Consider the following 19,449-nt stretch of genomic DNA (forward strand, 5'->3'; position numbering starts at 1 on the left):
ACAACTTTCAGCTTTTTGAGCACTTTCACCCTTGTAGTAGAAACTGCAATGACACAGGTTCAAATCCTGCTGCTGTCCGTAAGGATTTTTGTATCTCCTCCTTGTGACCCTGTGGATTTCTGCCTGTTGCTCTGATTTCCTGCTGCATTCCAAAGGTGTGCGGGTTAGTAAGTTGTGAGCATTCTATGTTAGCTTCGGAAGAATGGCCCCCAGCACATTTTTGGACTGTGTTAGTCATTGCCGCTAAACGTTGCATTTCACCATGTGTTTCAATGTACATGTGACAAATAAAGCTAATCTTCTTTTCTTCTTGAGAGTGTTTAATGTACCTAAACAAACTGGATTGATAATACATTTACTTTGAACTTTGAAAAGAAAGCAAAGGCCTGATGAAGGGTCTCGGCCCAAAACATCGACTGTACCTCTTCCTAGAGATGCTGCTTGGCCTGCTGCGTTCACCAGCAACTTTTATGTGTGTTGTAGTGAGGTTGTGTTCATGGGCTCATCGTCTGCTCAGAAATCTGATGGCGGAGGGGAAGAAACGAAAACATTGAGTAGGTGTCTTCTGCACCTTCTCCATGGTAGCAATTAAAAGAGGGCGTGTCCTGGATAGTGAGGTTCCTTCGTGATGGATGCCATGTTCTTGAGGTAACACCTTTAGAAGATGTCCTTGATGGTGGGGAGACTAGTCCCCATGATGGAGCCGGCTGAATTTACAACCCTCTGCAGCTTTCTCTGATCTTATGCTGGACAGTGACACAAATGGAATGCTCTCTGTAGTACATCTATATAAATTAGTAATGATCTTGGTGACATAGCGGTCTCCTCAGACTCTGAAAAGAAATATAGCCACTGTCGCACCTTCTTTATGAATGCATTAATATGTTGAGCACAGGATAGATCTTCATGGGTGTTGATCCCCAGGAACTTGAAGCTGCTCACCCTTTCCACTGCTGACCCCTTGATGGTGACTGGTTTGGGTCCTCCTTTGAACCAAGTGGATGGTGGGCTGCATTAAATCCACTGATGAGCTCAGATTGGTTCATAATAGACTGGAGACTTCTAACCAATGGTCACTATGCAGAGATTGAAATGGGGTGTTAAAGCAGCAAATGTTGCCCCTCCCAGTTGCAGGGAGCCAGGTTGGATCCTGACCTTGGGCGCTGTGGCTGGATGGGGTCGGCCGGTTCACCAAGCAGACTGTCCGAATCATCTAGCAGAATGCCTCATCACCACAACTCATCAGCAAGCTCCAAGGCCTTGCTCGGCTGGCTTTGCACAAGTCCCACCCAGTCACGTCGTTCTCGCACGTTCGGAACATCACTTCCATCAAGCGCTGCCCTGATGATGACTGCACTGGGGGTGAGATGATTGCTGTCCTCTTTGCGGGTTATGGGTTTGTGAAGAGGGTGTGGAAAAGGATGTAAGGGTCCTTGTCACGGTCCATTCTAAGCAGCTGCATGACACAGGACCCGCGCATGACAGAGGACTCTGATCTACGGGCTATTCTCAGACACGCACACAGTTATCAACTGCTGCTGGAGGGTCATCAATTCAGTGGGGTTTACACGGTCTCCTTGTGACTGCTTCATTTTCCTCTGGGTGCTCTGGTTTCAAGTTCAATTTCAAATTAATTCTCATTCAACTGTACACATGTGTACCACCAAATGGAACAATGTTCCTCTGGAAGAAGGTGCACGACACACTACATAACACGTGAAGTAATATTACCACAGATAAATTAACGAATTATAAAGTGCGTTTATGTCAGAAAGTAAAAAATTAAACAGTATAACACTTCTGGCGCTTCATACGTAATGAGATGTGAGTGGTGGCTTTGAAATGTTGGAGTTTCCTCCCACACCTCAAGAATAAAAAGGAAATGAAATGGGAAGTTGGAAGGTGTGTGAGAAAGAATAAGCTGCAAGGCGATGAGGAAGTGGGACTGGTGGGAGCTTGCATCGAATAGATAGGCCAAATGGCTTCCTTTGTTGTAACAAGTATGTGGGGTAATACCATGTTTGAAAGTCAAAGCTTCCAACAGGAATTAGGGTTTTAAAGTCTGATGCTGTTGACTTTAAAAGCAGGGTATTGATCACAGTAGCCAGATAGAACTGTTAAGTGATGAAACAGCTGTTAAAAATGGCAGGTGTTCAAACAAATACTTGGCAAAATCCTCAACATCTGCAGACTTCAAGAGCATGAATACTCATGTAATTTATCAACCTTGTCAGTAAAAGGTGGTTGGATCTGGAAAATTACAGTCTTAATAAAGAACAAAATACTATATAATACAACTACTGTATAGACATCCACAGCATAATATATTTTAAAATGTCCTTTTTAGGCCAAAAGATTTATTGCGGTGGAGGATTTCTTACTCTTGTGGGATACCGTCTTTACTGACGGGTGGGGGGTGGTTCACTTTACTTTACTTGGCAGGTGAGACTTGTGGCTGTGAAACAACCTCAGGTTCTGGGGCCTCCTCTGTGGTGGTTGTAGGAGGTGACACTGGGACTGCAGTAAGTGGTTCTGAGAGCTCTGGACAATTCTCTTTCACAATTGACTCTGCTCCTCTCAACTGATTGATGTGTTGTGTCCGGATGACATTCAAAGTTCAAAGTAAATTCATTATCAAAGAACACATATGTCACTATATACAACCCTGAGATTCATTTTCTAGCGGGCATACTAAATAAATCCAATAAGCAGAATAGAATAAATGAAAGATTGTACACACAGGATGGACAGCCAGTGTGCAAAGGACAACAAACTGCAAATACAAAAATAAAGAGAAAATAAGCAATAAATATCAGGAACATGAGATAAAGAGTGCTTAAAAATAAGTCCATAGATTATGGGAGCAGTTCAGTGAAGGCGCAAGTGAAGGTGAGTGAAGTTATCCCCTCAGGGTCCGAGCCTGATGATTAAGGAGTAATAACTGTTCCTGAACCTGGTGTTGTGAGTACTGAGGCTCCTGTACCACCTTCCTGATGGCAGCAGTGAGAAGAGAGCATGACCTGGGTGGTGGGGGTCCCTGATGATAGATGCTGCTTTCCTGCAACAACACTCCATGTAGATGTGCCCAATGGCATGGAGGTCTTTACCCGTGATAGGCAGGGCTGCATCCACTATTTTTTGTAGGATTTTCCATTCAAGGGTATTGGTGCTTCCATACCAAGCAGTGATGCAGTCCGTCAATATGCCCTCTACCATACATCTATAGAAGTTGTCAAAGTTTTAGATGTATCCAAATCTTCACAAACTCCTAAGGCAGTAGAGGCGCTGCTGTGCTTTTTTTTGTAATTGCACTTACAGTGGCATTCAAAAGTTTGGGCACCCCTGGTCAAAATTTCTGTTACTGTGAATAGCTAAGCGATTAAAAGATGACTTAATTTCCAAAAGGCATAAAGTTAAAGATGACGTATTTCTTTAATATTTTAAGCAAGATTACCTTTTTTATTTCCACCTTTTACAGTTTCAAAATAACAAAAAAGGAAAAGGGCCCGAAGCAAAAGTTTGGGCACCCTGCATGGTCAGTATTTAGTAGCACCCCCTTTGGCAAGTATCACAGCTTGTAAACACTTTCTGTAGCCAGCTGAGAGTCTTTCAATTCTTGGTTGGGGGGTTTTCATCCATTATTCCTTGCAAAAGGCTTGTAGTTCTGTGAGATTCTTGGGCTGTCTTGCATGCACTGCTCTTTTGAGGTCTATCCACAGATTTTCGATGATGTTTAGGTCAGGGGACTGTGAGGGCCATGGCAAAACCTTCAGCTTGCACCTCCTGTGGTAGTCCATTGTGGATTTTGAGGTGTGTTTAGGATTATTATCCTGTTGTAGAAGCCATCCTCTTTTCATCTTCAGCTTTTTTACAGACAGTGTGATGTTTGCTTCCAGAATTTAGTGGTATTTAATTGAATTCATTCTTCCCTCTACCAGTGAAATGCTCCCCGTGCCACTGGCTGCAACACAAGCCCAAAGCATGATCGATCCACCCCTGTGCTTAACAGTCGGAGAGGGGTTCTTTTCATGAAATTCTGCACCCTTTTTTCTCCAAACATACCTTTGCTCATTGCAGCCAAAAAGTTCTATTTTAGCTTCATCAGTCCACAGGACTTGTTTCTAAAATGCATCAGGCTTGTTTAGATGTTCCTTTGCAAACTTCTGACGCTAAATTTTGTGGTGAGGACGCAGGAAAGGTTTTCTTCTGATGACTCTTCCATGGAGGTCATTATGGTGATGTCACGTGTCACGTGTAAGAACGTGATTGGACAGAGTTTGGAGCATATGCAGAAATGAGAGAATGATCTAGAAAGCATGGCTGTAAGAAATGTGGTTGCTTTTTGCTGTTGTAAATAAAAGTTCTAGTTCTTATTCTTCCAGAATATGGTTTGTTCTTAGTAACCCACGGTATGTATAAAGAGCACAACAGTCATATTTGTGCAGGTGTCGCTGCACAGTAGAACAGTGCACCACCACTCCAGAGTCTGCTAAATCTTCCTGAAGGTCTTTTGCAGTCAAACAGGGGTTTTGATTTGCCTTTCTAGCAAGCCTACGAGCAGTTCTCTAGGAATGTTTTCTTGGTTTTCCAGACCTCAAATTGACCGCCACCATTCCTGTTAACTGCATGTCTTAATTACATCATGAACTGAGGAAACAGCTACATGAAAGCACTTTGCTATCTTCCTATAGCCTTCTCCTGCTTTGTGGGCATCATTTATTTTAATTTTCAAAGGGCCAGGCAGCTGCTTAGAGGAGCCCATGGCTGCTGCTTGTTGGGACAAGGTTTGAGAAGTCAAGGTATTTATAAAGCTTTGAAATATGCATCACCTGGCCTTGTGAACAAGCCATGGCCCTAACAAGCTAACTAAGGTCTGAGACCTTGGTAAAAGTTATCTGAGAGCTCACATCTCTTGGGGTGCCCAAACTTTTGCATGGTGCTCCTTTCCTTTTTTTTTCACTCTAAAATTGTACAAAACAAAAATAATACACTAATCTTGCTTAAAATGTTGAAAAGAATGTTTCATCTTTAACTTTATGACTTTTGGAGATCAGTTCATCTTCTACCCACTTAACTATTCACAGTAACAGTACCAGGGTGCCCAAACTTTCGCATGCCTCTGTACATGCTGGGTGCAGGACAGGTCCTTTGAAATGATAACACTGACTGATTTCAAGTTGCTGACCCTCTGCACCTCTGATCCCCTGATGAGGACTGGCTCATTGACCCCTGCTTTCCTCCTCCTGTAGTCAATAATCAGCTCCTTGGTTTTGCTGACATTGAGTAAGAGGTTTTTGTGGCAAAACTGAGCCAGATTTTCAATCTCCCTCCTATATACTAGTTTATCACCACCTTTGATTTGGCAAACGACAGTGTTTGTTGTCATCAGCAAATATAAATATGGCATAGGAGTTGTTCCTAGTCACACAGTTACAAGTGTAAAATGGGTAGAGCAGGGGGTAAGCACACAGCCTTGTGGTGTACCTCAGCTGATGGAGATTGTGGAGGAGATGTTGTGATCAATCAGAACTGATGAGGAGATTGAAGATCGAATTGCACAAGGAGGTATTCTGGCCAAGGGCTTATAGCTTATTGATCAGTTTTGAGAGGATGGTAGCATTGGATGCTGAGCTGTAGTTGTAAAGAGCATCCTGATGTATGCATCTTTGCTGTTCAGATGTTCTAGGGTTGAGTGAACCCTGGGTGGAGTGAAGAACTGGTGAAATGGCTTCCGCTGTGAACTTGTGGCAGTAGGAAAATTGGAGCAGACTCAAGTTGCTTCTCAGGCAGGAGTTTATATGTTTCATCACTGACCTATCAAAACTCTGGCTGTAAGTACTCCTGGATGATAGCCATTTCGGCAGGTTACCATGTTCTGCTTAGGCACCAGTATAATTGAAGTCTGCTTGAAGCAGGTGGGTACCTCAGACTGCCAAAACGCGAGGTTAAAGATCTCAGTGAACTTACCAGCTAGTAGATCAGCACCATTTATTTACTACTCAGCCAGGTATCCCATCTGGGCTGGATGCTTTCCAAGGGTTTAGCCTCCTGAAGAATGCTCTCACATCAGCCTCAGAGACAGCTATCACAGGGTCATCAAGGGGCTGTGATAGTTTGTAATGGTTCACCATGTTTTGATGGTTAAAACAAGCATAGAAGGTATTGAGCTAATCTCGAAATGAAGCCCGGCCCATCAGGCACAGCCTCCACTGTGTAATAGAGTGATCCAGTTCTGTCCTTAAACTTTCCAAGTAATCACCTGGATCATCTCTGTGGGACTGCTTGTCCAGGAGCGAAACATTGAACCTCTCTATTTGAAGGGCCCTCAATTTGTCTCAGCAGTTTGTCCTTCACACACCTTCTGAGATTGGGTTTGAGGAGATCCATGCGTGAGCACTAGGGATGACCTGGGAACAGCATAACTGGTCAATTGTTTGTTGTGGAGTGTGCTGCATTGTTATATACAAGGAGGAAATTGGTGAGTTTCTGACTCTGTGTCGGTGCAGTGTGTTCAGCTGACATTGCTCGCAGTGTTTTCCTTAGAGTCTGGACAAAACTTTTCTCTAAGCTATTTGTAACTGCGTGGTATGGTACAGATGTAATATGTTTTATTCCATTCATCTTCAGGAATGACTGAAACTGTTCCTTAAATTGCGGTCCACTGTCACTGGCTAAGTGTTCTGCAACACCAGCCCTGGACAAGTAGCTTCTCAACACATCAACTGTTTGCGAGACTGTAATGGAGGCTGTTGGGAACACTTCTGTCCACTTGGTAGCTGCATCCACTACTACCAAGAAATATGTGCCCATGAATGATGCAGCGCTATCCTCTGCCAGGGCAATGCAAGCCGTTCCCAGGGATGGAGAGGCACTGCTCTTGGCAACTTCTGAACATGGTGACACCCAGTACAGTGCATGGCAAGCTGCTGGACCTGCTGAAAGAAAAACACAGGGGCTGGGGATATTCATGTACTTAGTTTCTTTTCTTTAGGAACGTGCTCACATATAACGTGGTGGCTTAATGACATATGTCATTCACGTACTTCTTTCATATAACCCATAATGAATTATAGGAACAAGCAAAGGATGCTTGATCAAACAATATAGTTACTATACTACTCAAATATTGCTGGAATATCAAAAACACAACACCACTGAGTTTCTTCAGCTTTGTGTGAATGTTGTTCAAGATTTCTTAAGATTCTGCAGAATTTTTTGTGTTTTGGATTTTAAGGTTTGTTATGTCAAATTTAAGCAGGCCACATTTAATGTGTTGTAATGTTTATTTATTTGCAACCTCGATATATCACTGAATATTTATGAGGAGATTAAATGTATGATTGCTCTATTTTCACACTTGTTTTTGTCAGATGGCAGATCACACAGAAGTAATGCAAGGAATAAAGAGGTCCCCACAAGTATCCTACCCTGTCTTAACTCCAAATCTCCATGGGTTTCAGGCTGCTGTAAGTATATCTTATATTGATCTTATTACTTTATAAAAGCTCTGAATGTAACAGAATATTATTTGCTGTTTCTAAAGCTGAGTGGATGTAGACCTAACTGCTCAGTGGTTCCGAGGGAAGTCAATGAAAATTATCTTTGTTGTGGTTTACTGGATTAGAGGACCTGTACAATAAGGAGAGACTGGGCAAACTTGGGTTTCTTTCTCTGGAGCAGCGGAGGATGAGGGGAGACCTGATAGGAATTTAAAAGGTTATGAGAGGCACAGATAGAGCAGAGAGACAGTATCTTTCTCCCACAGACCAACTGTCCAATACTAGACAGCTAAGCTTTTAAGATGGGAGAGTGAAGTTTCAAAGGAATTTCAAGTATTTTTACACAGAAGGTGGTGGATGCTTGGATTAACAAGCAGCACACATAAAAGTTGCTGGTGAACACAGCAGGCCAGGCAGCATCTCTAGCAAGAGGGACAGGCGACGTTTCGGTCCGAGACCCTTCGTCAGGACTAACTGAAAGAACAGCTAGTAAGAGATGCTGCCTGGCCTGCTGTGTTCACCAGCAACTTTTATGTGTGTTGCTTGAAATTCCTGCATCTGCAGATTTCCTCATGCTTGGAATATGCTGCCAAGGGTGTTGGTGAAGGCAAATACCATAGAGGTTTCAGGGGGCTCTTAAGTAGGCACGTGAATAGGCCTCCAAACAGCTGCAGTGATGTGGACTACAAATTACAACAGTAAGTAGAAAAGGCTTGTCAGAAGGGCAGTATTATGATAATTGTGGGGGATTTTAACATGCCAGTGGATTGGGAAAATCAGGTCGGCACTGGATCTCGAGAGAGAGAATTTGTAGAATGTCTGCGAGATGGCTTTTTAGAACAGCTTATTGTTGAGCCCAGTAGGGGATCGGCTGTACTGGATTGGGTATTGTGTAATGAACTGGAGGTGATTAGAGAGATTGAGGTGAAGGAACTCTTAGGAGACAGTGATCATAACATGATTGAGTTCACTGTGAAATTTGAAAAAGAGAAGCCGAAATCTGATGTGTTGGTATTTCAGTGGAGTAAAGGAAATTACAGTGGCATGAGAGAGGAACTGGCCAAAGTTGACTGGAAAGGGACACTGGCAGGAAAGACAGCAGAGCAGCAGTGGCTGGAGTTTATGCGAGAAGTGAGGAAGGTGCAAGACAGATATATTCCCAAAAAGAAGAAATTTTTGAGTGGAAAAAGGATGCAACCGTGGTTGACAAGAGAAGTCAAAGCCAAAGTTAAAGCAAAGGAGAGGGCATACAAGGAAGCAAAAATTAGTGGGAAGACAGAGGATTTGGAAGTTTTTAAAACCTTACCAAAGGAAACTAAGAAGGTCATTAAGAGAGAAAAGATTAACTATGAAAGGAAGCTAGCAAATAATATCAAAGAGGATACTAAAAGATTTCAAGTATATAAAGAGTAAAAGACAGGTGAGAGTAGATATTGGACCGATAGAAAATGATGCTGGAGAAATTGTAATGGGGGATAAGGAGATGGCAGAGGAACTGAACGAGTATTTTGCATCAGTCTTCACTGAGGAAGACATCAGCAGTATACCGGACACTCAAGGGTGGCAGGGAAGAGAAGTGTGCGCAGTCACAATTACGACAGAGAAAGTACTCAGGAAGCTGAATAGTCTAAAGGTAGATAAATCTCCCGGACCAGATGGAATGCACCCTCGTGTTCTGAAGGAAGTAGCTGTGGAAATTGCGGAGGCATGAGCGATAATCTTTCAGAAGTCGATAGATTCCGGCATGGTTCCAGAGGACTGGAAGATTGCAAATGTCAATCCGCTATTTAAGAAGGGGGCAAGGAAGCAAAAAGGAAATTATAGAACGGTTAGCTTGACATCGGTGGTTGGGAAGTTGTTGGAGTCGATTGTCAAGGATGAGGTTACAGAGTACCTGGAGGCATATGACAAGATAGGCAGAACTCAGCATGGATTCCTTAAAGGAAAATCCTGCCTGACAAACCTATTACAATTTTTTGAGGAAATTACCAGTAGGCTAGACAAGGGAGATGCAGTGGATGTTGTATATTTGGATTTTCAGAAGGCCTTTGACAAGATGCCACACGTGAGGCTACTTAACAAGATAAGAGCCCATGGAATTACAGGAAAGTTACATACGTGGATAGAGCGTTGGCTGATTGGCAGGAAACAGAGAGTGGGAATAAAGGGATCCTATTCTGGTTGGCTGCCGGTTACCAGTGGTGTTCCACAGGGGTCCGTGTTGGGGCCGCTTCTTTTTACATTGTACATCAACGATTTGGATTATGGAATAGATGGCTTTGTGGCTAAGTTTGCTGATGATACAAAGATAGGTGGAGGGGCCGGTAGTGAAGAGGAAACGGAGAGTCTGCAGAGAGACTTGGATAGATTGGAAGAATGGGCAAAGAAGTGGCAAATGATATACAATGTTGGAAAGTGTATGGTTATGCACTTTGGCAGAAAAAATAAATGGGCAGACTATTATTTAAATGGGGAAAGAATTCAAAGTTCTGAGATGCGACGGGACTTGGGAGTTCTCCTGCAGGATACCCTTAAGCTTAACCTCCAGGTTGAGTCGGTGGTGAAGAAGGCGAATGCAATGTCGGCATTCATTTCTAGAGGAATAGAGTATAGGAGCAGGGATGTGATGTTGAGGCTCTATAAGGCGCTGGTGAGACCTCACTTGGAGTACTGTGGGCAGTTTTGGTCTCCTTATTTAAGAAAGGACGTGCTGACATTGGAGAGGGTACAGAGAAGATTCACTAGAATGATTCCGGGAATGAGAGGGTTAACATATGAGGAACGTTTGTCTGCTCTTGGTCTGTATTCCTTGGAGTTTAGAAGAATGAGGGGAGACCTCATAGAAACATTTCGAATGTTGAAAGGCATGGACAGAGTGGATGTGGCAAAGTTGTTTCTCATGATGGGAGAGTCTAGTACGAGAGGGCATGACTTAAGGATTGAAGGGTGCCCATTCAGAACAGAAATGCGAAGAAATTTTTTTAGTCAGAGGGTGGTGAATCTACGGAATTTGTTGCCATGGGCAGCAGTGGAGGCCAAGTCATTGGGTGTATTTAAGGCAGAGATTGATAGGTATCTGAGTAGCCAGGGCATCAAAGGTTATGGTGAGAAGGCAGGGGAGTGGGACTAAATGGGAGAATGGATCAGCACATGATAAAATGGTGGAGCAGACTCGATGGGCCAAATGGCCAACTTCTGATCCTTTGTCTTATGGTCTTGTGGTGAATGTGCAGAAAATGGAGCGATGTAGATATTGTGTAGGCAGGAGGGACTTTAGCTAGGTGTTTAATTACTAGATTAATTATCTTAGCACAGCATCATGGGCTGAAGGGCCTTTCACTGAGCTGTTCAGTCCTGTGTCCTGTGTTCTATGTATGATGAATACTGGCACACTTGGAGATCAGTGAAAAGCATCATCACTTTAAAAGAGTAACTGTTTGAAGGGCCACAACCTACATAACTGAACCAAGGGCCTGGAAGGAATTTAACTTCCAGCCTCCAAATAGAAGGACGTTCCTTGTGAAGAGAGACATTTATTTATTTAGAGCTACAGCACAGTAACAGGCTCTTCCAGCCCAACAAGTCCATGTCCTCCAGTTACATCCATGTGACCAAGGAAATTATTAAACCGTGTGTCCTTGGAATGTGAGAGGAAACTGGGCCATCTGAAGGAAACCCTCACCTTCACGGGAAGAAGGTGCAAGTTCCTTACAGACAGTGGCGGAATTGCTGCCATTATAATGTTACGCTAGCTACTGCACTACCAGAAGGAGATGAAGAGGAATTTCTTCATTAATCTGAAAAGAGGCTTTTCAGGACAAATATAGGCTTGTAAAAGTACAGTGAAATACTTCTTTGACCTATCTATCTATCTATGTACAGCTTCTATTCTCTTCATTAATTTATAGTAATTTGTAGTTATTTTTACGTCTTGAACTCTACTGCTGTCACAAAAGAATTTCGCAGCATATGTAGTGCTAACAAACCTGATTCTGAAGCATTGTTAAGCTATGAAGTTCTCTAATAGCATTTGTTTTTCAAGTGTTTCTGTGGCTGTCACCAGAGAGAGACTGAAGCAAGTGAAATGGAAGACTTCATTCACCACATCAAGAGATCCTCTTGCTAGAGCCTCAGAAACCCAAAAGTACATCACATTTTATACTCTTAAGATCAATGGTAACAGTAGGTGATTTAATACAATTTCAATAGTTACAAAGGCATTGTTTACTTCAATACTTTGGGTTGACACTGCTTCTTTTGAACATTTGCAACTGGATGAACTCCAGGTCATTCGGGAGGCTGCAGTGGTGATAGATAGGACAGACGCAGAGGTAGTTGCACCCAATGTGCAGGACACAGGAAACTGAGTGACAGTCAGGAAGGGGAAAGGGGTTAAGGAGTCAGAGGCAGTGTACCCCTGTGGCCATTCCCCTCAACAACAGGATACTGTTGGACACTTTGGATACTGTTGTGGGAGGGGGCATTGACCTAACAGAGGAAAGTCACAGCGGCCAGGTCTCTGGCACTAAGTCTAGCTCTGTGACTTTTAAGGGAAGGGGGGATGGTGGAGAAGAGGCACACTGATGACGGGGTGATTTGTTAGTTAGAGGAATGGACAGGAGGTTCTACGGAGGAGAATGAAATTTCCCGATGTCAAGGTCTGGGATATCTAAGATCGAGTCTTCAGCATTCTTAAGTGCGAGGGTGAACAGCCAGAGGCCATGGTCCATGTAGGTACCAACAACATACATAGGACGAGTGATGAGGTTCTGCGTAAAGAGTTCAGGAAGTTAGGTGCTAAGTTAAAGGGCAGGACCTCCAGGGTTGTGATCTCAGGATTGCTACCCATGCCACATGCTAGTGAGGCCAGAACTAGGAAGATTATACAGTTTAATACTTGGCAAAAAAGTTGGTGTAGGAGGGAGGGCATAAGATTTTTGGATCATTGGGCTCTTTTCCAGGGAAGGCGGGACCTGTTGTCCAGAAGGGATGGTTTACACCTGAACTGGATGGTGACTAATAGCATAGTGGGAAGGTTTGTTAATGCTGCACAGTGAGGTTTAAATTAGAGTTGCAGGGGAATGGGAAATAGATTACTAGAACAGCTAGTGGAGAAGTTGTGGAAGCAGGTGTTGGTAAGTCCTCAGACAAAGCTAGGAATGAAAAGTTTGAGCATGGTGCACCTAGTGTCCTGAGCTGCCTATATTTCAAAGCAAGAAGTATTGTAGGAAAGGTGGATGATTGTGCTGAAGATGAGGTAGCTGGTTTACAAACAGAAGCAATGTGTAGTGAGGAGAGGCTGGCCATAGAGCAAAATTGCAATCAACAGGGTGAGTTGGAACTTAAAATGCAGGCAAAATCGAAAAGGGTGACTTCATGACTGAAGGGGTTATATATGAATGCGTGAAGTATACAGAATAAGGTAGATGAACTTGCACGAACAAGGCAAGATATGAAGATGCTGGAAACCAAGCAACACACGTAAAATGCTGGATTCCCTTCGTCAGGACTGAAGAAAAAAGATGAAAAATAAAATGATGGGGGAGAGGAGAGAAAAACACAAGGTGATAGGTGAAACTGGGAGGGGGTTCCAAGCAACACACACAAAATGCTGGAATGGATGTAGGAGTGGTTGATTGGCAGGAGGCAAGGAGTGGGAATAAAGGGAGCCTTTTCTGTTTGGCTGCAGATGAGTAGTGGTGTTCTACAGGGGTCTGTGTTGGATGATACTTTTTACATTATACAGTATGTCAATGATTTGGATGACTGATGGCTTTGTTGCAAAGTTTGCAGATGATACAAAGATAGGTGGAGGGGCAAGTAGTTTTGCGAAAGTAAGGCTACAGAGGGACAGACAGATTAGAAGAATGGGCAAAGAAATGGCAGATAGAATACACTGTCAGGAAGTGTATGGTCTCGCACTTTGGTAGAATAAAGAAACAGTTAACTTTTCTAAAAGGAGAGAAAATACAAAAAGCTGAGGTGCAAAGGGGCTTGGGGGTCCTTGTGCAGGATTCCCTAAAGGTTAATTTGCAGGTTGAGTCTGTGGTGAGGAAGGCAAATGCAATGTTAGCATTCATTTCAAGAGGACTAGAATATAAAAGCATGGATGTAATGTTGAGACTTTATAAGGCACTGGTGAAGCCTCACTTGGAGTATTGTGAGCAGTTTTTGGGCCCCTTATCTCAGAAAAGTTGTGCTGAAATTGGAGAGAGTTCAAAGGAAGTTCACAAAGTGATTCCAGCATTGAATGGCTTGTCATATGAAAAGCATTTGATGGCTCTGGGCCTGTATTCACTAGGATTCAGAAGAATGAGGGATGTCCTCATTGAAACCTACCGACTGTAGAAGGCCTTGATAGAGTAGGTATGGAAAGGATGTTTCCGATAGTGCGAGAGTCTATACCAGAACACACAACCTCAGAATGGAGGGATGTCATTTTAGAACAGAGATGAGGAGGAATTTCTTTAGCTAGAGAGTGGTGAATCTGTGGAATTCTTTGCCACAAGCAGCTGTTGGGACCAAGTCCTTATGTATATTTAAGGCAGAGGTTGATAGATTCTTGATTGGTCAGGGAAGAGGTATGGGGAAAAGGCAGGAGATTCGGGCTGAGAGGAAAATTGGATCAGCCGTGATGAAATGGTGGAGCAGACCTAATGGGCCAAATAGCCTGTAAGTCTGCTCCTATATCTTATGGTCATTTACGTGCATTTCTAAGAGCCTCTTGAATGGCTTGCTCACCACCCCCGGCAGTGCATTCCAGGCACCCACCCAATAGTCTGTGTGAGAGCTTGCCATGCACAGCTCTTTTGAGCTTTTTCTCTCTGTCATTAAGCACAATGCCTTCTAGTATTTGTTATTTTATCCCCAGGAAAAAGATACCAACTATCTATTTATGCATCTCATAACCTGATAAACCTTTATCAGGTCTCCCCTTCACACCTGCCTCTCCAGAGGAAACAACCCAAGTTTCTTCAATGTCTCCTAATCACTCCTACCCTCTAATCCAGGCAGCATCCTGGTAAACCTCTTCTGCACACTTTCCAATACCTCCACGTCATTCTTACAATGAAGCGAACAGAATTGAATGCAAAAGAATAAGAAGATGATTATTAGAGGCATAAAAAGATAACTAAAGAATCATTTTTCAAAGAAGTTAATAGGGAAGATTTAAAAATGTGTAAAAGTATTAGGTGATTAATTTTATGATTGGAGATATGCTTCATTTTAATAAATGAATATAATACTCCACATTTGACTATCAGACTAATGTGTATTTTATTGTAATGGATGTGACAAATTTGTCATACAATTGAGGAATTGGAATTGGTTTATTCTTGTCAAATGTGCCAACATACATTGAAAAACTTGTCTTGTTCATACAGATGAGATCATTACACAGTGTATTGAGGCAGAGCAAGGTAAAAGAATAACAATGCAGAATAAAGTATAAAAGCTACAGAGAAATTGCCCTGCAGGTAAACAATTAGGTGCAAGTTCATAATAAAATGAGGTCGAGTGCCTTACTTATCGTACGAAGGAACTATTTAAAGATTCTTAAAACAGCAATCTATAAGCTGTCCTTCAGTGTGGTGGTGTGTGTTTTCAGGCCTTTGTTTCTTCTGCTTGATGGGAGAGGGGAGAAGAGTGGATGTCTGGGGTAGGTTGAGTCTTTGATTACACTGGCTGCTTTACCGAGGAATGGAAGGAAAAGAATCCTCTGAAAAATCCAAAGCAACGCAAAATGATGGATGAACTCAGCAGGTCTCTTTTGTTTGTGAAAAATACAAGGAGTGATGAAGGGAAATGTGACATTAGGTTGTGATTGTATGTGCCATCATAACAACTGTGCTGTGTGCTATGTGTGACGGTATGTACTGTGTTTTGCACCATGGCCCCAGAGGAATGATGCTTCATTTTGCTCTATACATGTGTGTAGCTGGGGAAAAATGCACACGCAGGACAACAACTTTTTTGGGTCTTAAATTCCTTTTTTTCTTTTAGAAAGAGGGTTATTGCAGAAAGAAGGTTTCAAAATAAAAATGACAAAATAAATTTAAAAAACAGTTCCTGCTACTACAATCTCAGTTTAACTTCATACCATATCCTTGTTACGTATGCAGTATGAAAATAACTAAAACAAAATATACAAAACCAATATGGTAGTGGCAAATCCAAAAAAAAAAACAATACAGGGAACGTTAGAATCCCACCAACCCTGTACCTTATACACAACATTGAAAATATGAATAAATACATCTCATCTCAACTACTTACATTTGGCACACACGTGCTTAACGTCCAAACACATATTGGCTAGACCTCGAAATGAGTTCTCGCTCACACTACGTGAACAGAGATTAACGCATTCATATTACTCTGTTACATTCATATTTGGTCATGAAACAATAAAGAAAGACAAATAAACTTTTACAATATACAAGGTAGAACACACAGAGTTAATGGTAAGGCACTGAGGAGTGCAGTAGAACAGAGGGATCTGGGAATACAGATACAAAATTCCTTAAAAGTGGCGTCACAGGTAGATAGGGTCGTAAAGAGACCTTTTGGTATATTGGCCTTTATTAAACAAAGTATTGAGTATAAGAGCTGGAATGTTATGATGAGGTTGTATAAGGCATTGGTGAGGCCGAATCTGGAGTATTGTGTTCAGTTTTGGTCACCAAATTACAGGAAGGATATAAATAAGGTTGAAAGAGTGCAGAGAAGGTTTACAAGGATGTTGCCGGGACTTGAGAAACTGAGTTACAGAGAAAGGTTGAATAGGTTAGGACTTTATTCCCTGGAGCGTAGAAGAATGAGGGGAGATTTGATAGAGGTATATAAAATTATGATGGGTATAGATAGAGTGAATGCGAGCAGGCTTTTTCCACTGAGGCAAGGGGAGAAAAAAACCAGAGGACATGGGTTAAGGGTGAGGGGGGAAAAGTTTAAAGGGAACATTAGCGGGGGCTTCTTCACACAGAGAGTGGTGGGAGTATGGAATGAGCTGCCAGACGAGGTGGTAAATGCGGGTTCTTTTTTAACATTTAAGAATAAATTGGACAGATACATGGATGGGAGGTGTATGGAGGGATATGGTCCGTGTGCAGGTCAGTGGGACTAGGCAGAAAATGGTTCAGCACAGCCAAGAAGGGCTAAATGGCCTGTTTCTGTGCTGTAGTTTTTCTATGGTTTCTATTTCCTTGTAGTTGAATTACTGAAAAAACTAACCTAGCAGGCCAATTAAGGAACTTCGCAATCACGCTATCCAGCGCTGATCAATTTACTCGTGAAAATCTAAAGCATCCACATGTAAAGCACGTCAAGTTACTAATATTCTAGATTTACTAACAAGTATAAATTAATTTACATGGACATTATCATATATTATTCACCTTTCCTCACCAATCCTGGGAAAAGTGTTCAAACGTTGTCCTTTCTAGAACGTGGCATCTCTTCGTGCTACTCCACCCATACAAACTGACATCACGGTTTTCTCTTAAAGGCACAGGCATTACCAAGGTGAATACATAAGTGCACTTTAACGCTGAAAAATTGATATTCAGTAGTCACTTGGTTATATGTGTATGGTTGAATGACAATGAACTGGAACTCGAAACTTCTTTGTGTTCCTCATAACTTATTCGGTGAAATGGCAATGATGGTTTTATTTCAGATTGAAGCAGGGGCAAAAGAGGTGGCTGTCTTCGGAGCAGCCTCGGAAACGTTCAGTCGAATGAACATGAATTGTTCCATTGAGGAAAGCATGCAGCGATTTGAGGAGGTGATCGGAGCCGCAAAGAAAGGCAGCATTCCTGTACGAGGGTAGGCACATCATGTTTTCTTTGGCATTAACTGTGTGTCATTGGGTCATAGAGTCACATAGGCCCTTCAGCCTATCATGTCTATTGACACCCTGTTCTGACTCTGCTGCTGTTTATGATTTTTATAAGTGACTTGGATAAGGAAGTGGAAGAGTGCGTTAGTAAGTTTACAAATGACATGATGGTTGGAGGTGTAGTGGATCGTGTAGAAGGTTGTAATAGGTTACAATGGAACATTGATGGGATGAGGAGCTGGGCTGAGACAAAGCAGATGGAGTTTAATCTGGAAAAATGTTAAGCGATTCATTTTTGAAGATCGAACTTGAAGGCAGATTACAATGTTAATGGCAAGATTCTTGGGGTGTGTAGGAACAGAGGGATCTTGGGGCACAGATCTATAAATCCCTGAAAGTTGCCATGCAAATTGATAGAGTGGTTAAGAAGGTGTATGGAATGTTGGCCATTTGTTGGGGGTGGGGTTGGGGAGGGGGGATTGAGTTCAAGAGTTCTGACGGATATCAGAGGTAGGTTTTTATACACAGAGTGGTGAGTGCATGGGATGTACTGTTGGAATGATGGTAGAGATGGATACATTAGGAACATTTAAGAGACTCTTGGGCAAATGGAGGGCTAGGTGGGAAGGAAGGGTCAGATTGATCTTGAAGTAGATAAGAAGGTTGGTGCAACGTAGTGGGCTGATGGCCTTGTGCTGTGCTGTACTGTTCTGTGTTTTATCTACCTGGTTGGTGTATTTGTTTTGCAAGGCAGCCATGCAGATCATTTCAATCTGCATTGAGGTAGCAGAAGGAAAAAGTGGTAACTGAATGGAGAATAAGGTGTTACAGAGTTACAGGGAAAGTGCAGTGCAGGCAGACTTTAAGGTGCAAGGTCATAATAAGGTAGATTGTAAGATCAAGAGTCTATCGTGTTTTTCAATAGTCTTATAACAGTGCGATAGAAGCTATCCTTGAGCCTTGTGGTCAATGTTCTGTGGCTTTTGTATCATAGACTATTGATAGTTCTAACAATTTTGGAGTATTGATAATTTGCTTAAAGGAAACAAAGATAAGTGTGGTTCAAAGATGAGCAAACAGCAAGAAAGCAAAGTGAGAAATTTTGGCCTTGAACAATTGCTTCTGGGACTTGAGCTTTAGAATTGACACTGTTAAGGTACTGCTGTGACATTCAGTAACAGTGTGGTAATGACACTGTAGATGGCTGGACAGGGGAGGGCCAGAGCAGGCTACCTATGGTCTGAAACACCCTTGCCTGTGATAAAATAGAGGGCATGGTCCGCCAGTGCAGGGGGATAAACGCCCAGTACAACCAGGCTTGTGCAGCTCTCCTGTCACTTGACATTTAGGTTCAAAGATTTGGACCATAAGACCATAAGACAATACGAGCACAATTAGGCCATTCAAAATCGAGTTTGCTCCACCATTCAATCATGGCTGATTTTTTTTTTCAACCCCATTCTCCTGCCTCTTCCCTGTAATCCTTAGCTTCCTTAACAATCAAGATCTATCAATCTCTACCATAAATACACTCAATGACTTGGCCTCCACAGTCCTCTTGCAATGAATTCCACAGATTCAGCACCCTCGACCTAAAAAAAAATCCTCCTCAGTTTTAAAGGGGCAACCCTTTATTCTAAGACTGTGCCCTCTGGTCCTAGACCCTCTTATTAATAAAAGCTTCTTCTCCAAGTCAACTCTATCCAGGCTTTTCTATATCTGGTAGGTATCAATGAGATTCCACTTCACCGTTCTGAACTCCATCATGTACTTCAAATTCTCCTCACATGCTAAGCTTGGGACCATTCTTGAGAAATTATCAAATCAAACACTGTAGCCCGAAACTGCTCAATATATTCCAGATGCAGTTTGACCAACACCTTATAAAGCTTCAGCAGTACATCCTGCTTTTTGTTCCAGTTTTCTCAAAATTAACATTGCATTTGCCTTCGTTATTACTGACTCAACCTGTAATTTAGACTATAAGATCTTAAGACACAGGAGCAGAATTAGGCCAATTGGCCCATCGAGTCAGCTCCACTATTTCATCTTGGCTGATCCATTTCCCTCTCAACTCCATTTTTCTGCCTTCTCCCTGTAACATTTCAT

At 42.4% G+C, this 19,449-nt stretch overlaps 1 protein-coding gene across 2 annotated transcripts in view; it reads left to right on the forward strand.

Moving 5' to 3' along the window:
* Nucleotides 1-19,449, forward strand: part of hmgcll1 (3-hydroxymethyl-3-methylglutaryl-CoA lyase like 1) — a 109,808-nt gene that overhangs the window by 23,170 nt on the left and 67,189 nt on the right. For both annotated transcript variants that reach the window (XM_072278236.1, XM_072278245.1), the window contains exons 4-5: nucleotides 7,371-7,466; nucleotides 17,179-17,327. In XM_072278236.1, coding sequence (XP_072134337.1) covers nucleotides 7,371-7,466; nucleotides 17,179-17,327 — 245 coding nt within the window. The remainder of the gene's footprint in view (nucleotides 1-7,370; nucleotides 7,467-17,178; nucleotides 17,328-19,449) is intronic.

The sequence above is a fragment of the Mobula birostris genome, chromosome 2 (assembly GCF_030028105.1).
Source record: "Mobula birostris isolate sMobBir1 chromosome 2, sMobBir1.hap1, whole genome shotgun sequence".
Lineage (NCBI taxonomy): Eukaryota > Metazoa > Chordata > Chondrichthyes > Myliobatiformes > Myliobatidae > Mobula > Mobula birostris.